The 9,014-nt window shown below is 43.3% G+C and overlaps 1 protein-coding gene across 1 annotated transcript; it reads left to right on the forward strand.

Moving 5' to 3' along the window:
* The first annotated feature begins 393 nt into the window (after positions 1–393).
* Positions 394–8,196, forward strand: tyrp1b (tyrosinase-related protein 1b). Its single transcript, XM_084075024.1, has 9 exons — positions 394–410; positions 1,192–1,550; positions 1,930–2,038; positions 3,314–3,527; positions 4,172–4,376; positions 5,916–6,083; positions 6,663–6,842; positions 6,942–7,088; positions 7,900–8,196. Exons 1-9 carry the CDS (start codon positions 397–399, stop codon positions 8,103–8,105), a joined length of 1,602 nt encoding a protein of 533 aa, XP_083931150.1. The 5' UTR covers positions 394–396; the 3' UTR covers positions 8,106–8,196.
* The last annotated feature ends 818 nt before the right edge of the window (positions 8,197–9,014 follow it).

Raw genomic sequence — 9,014 nt, forward strand, 5'->3', positions numbered from 1 at the left:
GTGATTAAAGAGCCGTTGGGGTTTTCTGGAAAGAAACTCAATGGGAGAAGACCAAGAATTCTGTCAGAGAATGAGTGGCTTAAGCATGTATACTGTATTACGGGAGTCAGGTTTCCGTAGCGTGCATGAATGAGCTCCTAGATGATGGGCCCCTGCTGGGTTAGCATCACGAGGGATGTGTATGAGTATTTGAACTCGCAGGTTTTCCGGGCGTGCGTGTCTGAGTGTGTGTGCATGTATTTGTGAATGTATGTGTGTGTGTGTGTGTGTGTGTGTGTGTGTGTGTGTGTGTGTGTGTGTGTGTGGGGTCATGCGCTAAAGAGCTACAGTATTTAAGCCATGAGAGGGCAGGCCCGCCCCTAGGGGGCTGCTGTACAACAGACAAAGAAGACCAACATGCACAGTCAGAGGTAGGGAGACAAGTTAATATTTTTATTTATTATGTCAATAGAAACTAGCCTCAGACCTGACTAAATAATGTAAAATAATGTGAGTGGAAGAATGTATCAGATATCATTTTGCAAGATCATTGTTGTCAAAACAGAGACTTTTGTTCGAGAAGGTGCGCAAAACTTTTCGGTAGCCAGCTGATAAAATTATACTTTTAACAGTCTTTGGTCATGGTCATGACTGTTTTGCTGTTATACAATTGCCTTCGTCATGCCGCGGGATCAGAGATGGCTTCATTCATTCTTCAGTGAACTTCAAAAGGAAGTAGCAGATGTAACTACAAAAAGGTTCAAGGAAAACAAACGCGTGCCGTCTTATTGAAAGCACTTCAGAAGTTGTAAAAGTTGAAAGCTAATGGCTTTGTGAATTATGAATACTGACAGCAGGGAAATTCACGAGAGGGAGTGTGAGAGGGAGAGGGAAAGAGAGAGAGAGAGAGAGAGAGAGAGAGAGAGAGAGAGAGAGAGAGAGAGAGAGAGAGAGAGAGAGAAAGAGAAACATTTGAATCCTATAACAAATTGAGTAAATTGTTTTGTCTCTATGCATTACGCACTTAGTTCTATTTTTAACACACTTGCGTCTTTATAAAGCAACTTTTTCATCCAAAAATGTATCCGCACATTATGAAATAATTACGAGCTCAGCCATCACCAACTGCACCACCGACTGACTGTTCGTCTCAGAATATTAATTGCTCATACGCCCCTCTCCACCCTCTAACTTATCCTCATATTTTGGCAGCATGTGGCGAGCGTGTCTCCTCACGGTGACCTTGTGCGTCACCCTAACGGCAGGGCAGTTTCCGCGAGAGTGTGTCACCCCTGAGGGGCTGCAGAGTGGCCAGTGCTGCCCATCTCCCACGGGGGCAGTGGGGGACGAGTGTGGCTCCGCTACCGGACGGGGCCAGTGTGTGGCCATCACGGCTGACACCCGGCGCCACGGACCCCAGTACCCTCATGACGGACGTGACGACAGGGAGAGGTGGCCGATACGATTCTTCAACCGCACTTGCCAGTGTAATGGGAATTTCAGTGGGTACAACTGTGGGCGCTGTCGACATGGGTGGACTGGCCCTGACTGTGACCAGAGGATCTCTGTGGGTAAGAGCTGTGGCTGGCATCTTTAACCACTTTTGCCCTGGAATCCCTATTTTGGGCAAGATTTTCAAAATCTTCCAAAATTGCAATAATTGTACATCTACAAGCTCACAAGCTTGTAGATGTGCTATTTTCTCTATTTGTCGTACAACACTGGGCTTAAGTGGTTAACTGAGCATTGGCGGTTTGAATGTACAGTACCATCCGAAATCGTCAAATTACCCCTTGCTGTTGCTTTCAAACTTCTGTACTCTTGCAAAAATTAATGAGAAAAAATACTGAATCACCACTAATTGCTCGTACTATTTCTTTCTCCCCCCACCCTCTCTCTGCCTCCCTCCTTCCCCCCCGCCTCTCTCTCTCTCTCTAATGATCTCTCTAGTAAGGAGGAACGTGATGCAGATGAGTGCAGCTGAGAAGCAGGCATTTGTGAATGCCTTGGACGAGGCTAAGAGGACTGTCCACCCTGACCTGGTCATCTGCACAAGACGGTAGACATACAGCATACACAGCTGTATACATATTTGTAATTATGGGCAGTCAATATTAGGCCGATCCATAAGGTTCAGTATATACTGAACGGTATCCTCCCAACTGATTCGCTGTTCTGTCTTTTAAAAGGTTCCCTCCTTACTTAAAGGTGGTGTAAATGGTATCTTTTGTTTTTGTTCAAATAAGTGTTAACTAGCTCTATATTCTGAGAGTAATAATTGCTACACAAATGTCATCCAATCGGGACAGAGAACCCCACAAATACCATTTTTCAGCTTGTGTTCCAGTTCCAATCTTATTACCGTAGTTCATTTTCATTTATTTGTTTTATCACTTCCACTTTCACTTGCACTTGTTTATCCTGTATCCTGTATGAGTTTTCTCTCCTGATTGGATGAAATTGGTATACCAACCTGAAAATGTATTTTCTGTTTACTAAAGAGCAGGAGAGACAGGGAGATACCTGTTACAGAACAAACACTCAGTCTATATAGCAACGGTTAACATCAGAATATAGAGGACTTTTTAACATTTATTTTTTTACCATAAAATACCGCTCCTTACTTACCCTACAGTATATACTTTGTATTTCGCTTTATGACGAATAGTGAAAATAGCAGATTTGACAATTGTTTAAAATGAATGAATGAATATTTGGACTCCAGTTTGAAGGGGGTTAAAGACAGACAACACTCAGGGAAAATAACAAATTACCATTTGTGGTTTAAATTGGAACAAACTATATTTACGCAGTCTACCAGAGTACCAGTACAAATCAGTCAGCTCAAATTAATGAAGATGGACTGGATTTCGACTGTGCCCTGAAAAACAGAAAGGATTGAGGAGGGAAAACGAGGACAGAAGTGTGAGGCATACAGTATGTGGATGGGGTGGGGGCGGGTGGATGGGGTGGGGGTAAAAAGAACAAACAATGGCAGATGGTAGAGGAAGTGTGTGGATGAAAAAAAGAAAACAAACAAAAAAAAGCATGGTGCTAAAGGTCTTTACACACCAGGGGTGTGACGAATAGATGATACGAAAATCACCGATAAGTATTTAGCATGTACAGAAAACTATATGGTTCATGCCTTATTCATACAAGTTGATTTTCATGGTGAAAATTTACTTCATTCTGACAAGGCTAAAATTGTGTTGATTATAGGCCCATAACATTGGCGTTGTGGGCTTGTAAATCCCCTATTTTCAAACATTTTCACCCCAGATTAGGGATGCTAGGTTTCATGTGGTTAACTGTTGCACGTCCTCGTCCCCAGGTACCAGGAAATACTTGGCCCCGATGGAAACACCCCGCAGTTTGAGAACATCACTATTTACAACTACTTCGTCTGGACCCACTACTACTCTGTGAGTAAGACCTACCTTGGGCCGGGCCAGGCCAGCTTCGGTGGAGTGGATTTCTCCCACGAGGGACCGGGCTTCGTCACCTGGCACCGCTACCACCTGCTGCAGCTTGAACGAGACATGCAGGTACTGTAGAGGGAGAGAGAGAGAGAGAGAGAGAGCAGAGGAAATGAGGGAACGAGGCAGAAGGATGGACAGAGATAGAGAAGGGTCTTCCCTTAATCCCTTCCCTTAAATAAAACAGCAAGTGAGGAGAGAAAAAAAGGCGAGAGGGGTAAAGGAGCAGAGCGAGACCTAGGGAGGAGGAATAATAGGGACATTAGGGAGGGCTTTTGGAGCAATAGTGTGATGGGAGATGGGGGGGGGGCAGAACATCAAGGTCAAAGGCATGATGTGAAAACAGATCACTTATATACAGGATCATATACTGTAACACACAGTAAAGTCCTACCATGTAGGACAATTTAGGAGAAATACTTAACCACTAAAGCCATATTTTTAGAAAATGTTAAAAGTTTTGAAATATTATTGAAAACGTTGAAAGTTTTTGGAATTTTAAAACAATTTAGAATTTTGTATCTACTTATTTATGTTTGCCTATAATGACATGCCCAACAATAATGACACCATGTTGAAAGTGGTTAGTTAGCTTTTGAGTTCTGTTTTTAACCATTACGACTGCTTTTACTATTATTATTACTCTTATATTTCCATCCATTCATCATTTATGTACAGACACACTGTAGCTTTTCCTCTCACCATCCATACAGGACATGTTGGGGGACCCGACCTTTGCACTGCCCTATTGGAACTTTGCCATTGGAGGCAGCGAGTGTGACATCTGCACTGATGACCTGCTGGGAGCCAGGAGCAGCTTCGACATGAACTCCCTCAGCACCAACTCGGTCTTCTCTCAGTGGAGGGTCATCTGTGAGAGTGTGGAGGACTACGACACCCTGGGCACCATCTGCAACAGTGAGGACAATTGCTCTTACTCACAGACACACACACACACACACACACACACACACACACACACACACACACACACACACACACACACACACACACACACACACACACACACACACACACACACAGAGGAAAACAAATACAACCAAGCACAAACACACAGAAGCATGTGTGGTTGAAGGTAATAACAACAGAGATGTGTGTGTACTGATAATGTTGTTCTAACTGCGTCAGAAAGGCGGACGAAAAGCACATAAAGAGAGCATGCAGAACATAAACTACTTTAATCAATGTCTCCCACAGCTGTTGTGGGCCCTTGATATTGCTTGAAAAAAATGTGTATAGAGATGATTCCGCTAGTTTAACAGTATCTTCTAAAAATGGCATGTGCATCTGAAGTGCTATTTCCAAAGTTCCAGTGCATCTAAACCTGTACGGCTGACTTTGAAACTTTTTCCCTTATGCAACACACATTGTCCAAAGGTTGCACCGTCTAACTGAGTTAATACTTCTATACTGGAATAATGGAAATAATAACAATTTAGCCGATTATACTATAGGAAGGATTATAAATCACAATACATACTGTCACAAGATTTCCTCAGTCACTGCATTTGTTTCAGTTTGCTAATGAACCTTGTTTCCTTACGTACTGTAGTACTAAATACTCAAGAATGTTAATACTCTTAAGCCATAGTGTGCCACCGATCCTTAACGAACTATATTATGTATAGGGGAAACGCTGGGTGAATTCCACGCTACTAGTTAGAGCATGTGAGTAGTGAACATGTTAGTGGTCTGGTCTATCTTTTTAATCCTCTTAGAGATTCATGACTGAGGTGGTATTTCCTTCTGCTACAAGACATATTTCCTTAAATGGGCGAGGGGGTTGCTTAATTTGGGCATGTGCCTGTTAAAGGAAGGAATCTAGCAGTCTACTGGCGCCTTTGATCTAAGTGCATAATCTTCAAAGCAGACTGTCATACAACTTGGTTATGTTACCCACTGTAGTGTGTGTGTGTGTGTGTGTGTGTGTGTGTGTGTGTGTGTGTGTGTGTGTGTGTGTGTGTGTGTGTGTGTTTGTGCGTGTGCGTGTGTGTGTGTGTGTGTGTGTTTGTGCGCGTGTGTGTGTGCGTTCGTGCATGTCCGTGTTTATGCATGTGTGTGCGTGTGTGTTCGTGCATCCGTGCGTGTGCGTTCACGTGTAAGAGTATAGCTACTAAATGAGCACAAGAATAAAAGAGTTGTGTTCTTGGCTCACATAATTACCACTCAGTATTGTTTTTAAATAAATAATTTAGAAAGAAGCTCCTATTTGGGACATCTTCCAAGCGATTGTTAGAATGTGTGAAGTTTCAAAAAGTTGAGAGAGAAAAGAAAAAGCTATTAAAAGTGTAGATAAGCAAAGGGATTTTTTTTCCTTCACAGCGCCAGTACTGTGTTTATTTATTTATCTATTTAAAAGAGTAGCAGAGAATAATTTAATTTAATGTTTATTAATGCCTGTCAGGTCTGACCTTGGACTGTACCCCTCCCATTTAGGCACAGAGACCAGTGTTATCAGGAGGAACCCAGCAGGCAACGTGGCACGGCCCATGGTGCAGAGCCTGCCTCAGCCCCAGGATGTGGTGGACTGTCTGGAGCTCAATGCCTTCGACACCCCTCCTTACTACTCCACCTCCTCAGAGAGCTTCAGGAACACCATCGAAGGTGGGCAACTTAACTAGCCTGGAATCCAGCCTTTTTGTCACTTCGCTACTCAGTCTGGCCAGGGTCCTATTTGACTCGTACTTCCATTACGTAGGCAAGTTAGGAAGTGACTCGAGTTTTACATTGGACAACACTGGTCCCCCCCCCCCCCCCCCTTACAGACCAATCAGAAGCCGCGGGCTGTTTTCTCCCATTTGGGCACGGAGATAGGAGGCTTTCCAGACTGTGAAGCGAAGTGAGAAAAATAAAACGCAGAACGTAGCGGTCAGGCTGGATCCCAGGCTCCAACTTAATATATGTGCAGTAAAATCCTCTGTTTTACTTTAACTCGAGAGTATACAAATATAAGGGTCCATTCAGCTACATTTTGTACACTCTCGAGTTACAAATGGAAAAACTCTGAGGATCCTTCTTGCCAAAGATACTCAGGCTGAGGCTCTGGTCTGGATAAATACACTTAAGCACACCTGTGTGACTTGGTTGCAAATTGAAAAACACCCTCCCAGCATACAGTATAAACTTAAATAGAGAAAACACAATTTGACATCCCTGCTTGGCTATGTTACTCCCATCTTCTAGGATATAGTGCCCCCCAGGGGACGTATGACCCTGTGGTCCGTAGTCTCCATAACCTGGCCCATCTGTTCCTGAACGGTACGGGTGGACAGACTCACCTCTCCCCCAATGATCCCATCTTCGTGCTGCTGCACACCTTCACAGACGCAATCTTTGATGAGTGGCTCAGCCGACACAGACCAGGTGAGCAAATACACACACAAAATGGATTAAAAAAAATACACACTTACACTCCTGAGACTGCAGTGTAAACCAAGTCTCTGCTTTGTCCATCTCCTCCAGGTGAGGCAGTGTACCCTGAGGAAAATGCTCCTATTGGTCACAACAGCAGGTTCAACATGGTTCCCTTCTGGCCTCCGGTCAGTAATGCTGAGATGTTTGTCGCTGCCCCAGACAACCTGGGATACTCGTATGAGGTCCAATGGCCTAGTGAGTAACACACGCGCGCACACACACACACACACACACACACACACACACACACACACACACACACACACACACACACACACACACACACACACACACACACACACACACACACACACACACACACACACACACACACACACACACACACACACAGTTCAGGCGAGAACATACAAAAGCTCTATTAGATGTTACTGTGTTTAGCCTTGCACCACCAGTGACTGGAATGGCACAGGACAAATCTAGCACAGCTTTAGGTACAGTGACACTTATGGGCACAGAAAATAGCACCTCCTCCACACTGACATGCTTCCTATGGCATCCGCAGAGCAGTATTTTGAGAGTTCTTAAGACAATCCTGCAATTTGCAAACATGGACATGTCCCAAGTTTCCTGTGATATTTGTAACATAGTTCTTAGAAGGGTGTAGCCAAAGTGTTTTATCAGAATCACAATTACACTTATTGCCAAGTAGGTAAGTTTATGTTTGTGCACAATGGGTAATGACAGTAAGAAATATTTACAAGTTAAAGTTCTAAAAAATATATGGATAAATGCAAAGTTACAAACTATACCAAATACAGGCTAATATGGGCCATATAATTATCTAAAACAATGTGAATTATTAAATGATATGCACTGCACAGAAGGAAGGTAAGCCTAAACATGAGATGTGCCTACTCAAGAGACATATCGAAAGCCCACCTCCAAGATAAACACTTTCCCCTTATTTCCATCATCCAGAGCGATGTCTTAACAACGTTACTAAACACATCCTCATGTATAACCTTTGCATTGGTCTCCTTCACAGCCCGTGCTTTCACCGTGTCTGAGATCATCACCATAGGAATTGTTGCCGCGGTGCTGGTTGTGGCAATAATCGGCGCTGTCATCGCCTGTGCCGTACGCGCTCACTCGTACCGCTCAGCCGAGGCCCTGGAACCGCTGCTGGGGGAGACCTTCCGACGCTACGACGACGATGAGCGGCGGTTGGACAAATCACAATCTGTGGTCTAGTTTGATGCCTTTCCATCTCCCTGGAAAGGCCTTAACCTCTTAATGCATTTGTGTTTTGTTTTTATTATTCTTCTAATAAAGTTTTGCTGGTTTTGAACCAAATGCCCGGGTGGCTGTGGGAGTGAGATCTTTATAAAGAGTAGGACTGACTGGTAGAGTGGAGCGCCGCTCTGCTCACGATGGATGGATGGATGTCTTATTGGCTTTGTGAGGCTATCAAACAGCCTTTTAAATGTAAAATGCCAGTGATGTGGATAGACTTGTCTAATTATAAAATGTTATAAAACTATTACATGTTAACTGTAAGCATAATGAGGTCCAGTTAATCAAATAAAGTATTATAGTTTCAGCATAGGCTAGTAATCATCATTAACCTCAACAACCATCAATGAAATAAATTGCTCAGTGATGTCATAAAAGTTGGGTATTATATCAATGGGAGATTATTAACAGGTAAAAACACTGTTGTTATTATGTAATAACAAGCTAAATTCAGGCTTCTGAACTGTTCACAGCCCTCCTCTGAGACACAGAGTGAGTAGACAGAAATGTTTACTGCATTACGGTTATTATTAGTAGGCTATAGGCTTCAGCCAGCTCTGTATTTAGCTGACAGTGACAACTAAATGTTATTGTCAAAACAAAACACTTCTAATAAGGAAAAAACATATAGGCATTAGGCAACCCTGGTCCTTTGTTTGGTTCTTCTTTGCTATTGATGAGTCTGACTTGGTTTCTGCATACATGGGTGAGACAAACTACACATTGGTAAGACAAGCCAACTTCTTACTGTAATAGAGGATTGAGTGCCCCCATGTGGATGTATTGCATTACTGCTAAGAGAAATGCATTTTTCAAGACAAGTTAAATCTAGGCCAAAATATAATTATGCGTCATGGGGCATCCCTG

Source organism: Gymnoscopelus microlampas (assembly GCF_963454915.1).
Source record: "Gymnoscopelus microlampas genome assembly, chromosome: 2".
Lineage (NCBI taxonomy): Eukaryota > Metazoa > Chordata > Actinopteri > Myctophiformes > Myctophidae > Gymnoscopelus > Gymnoscopelus microlampas.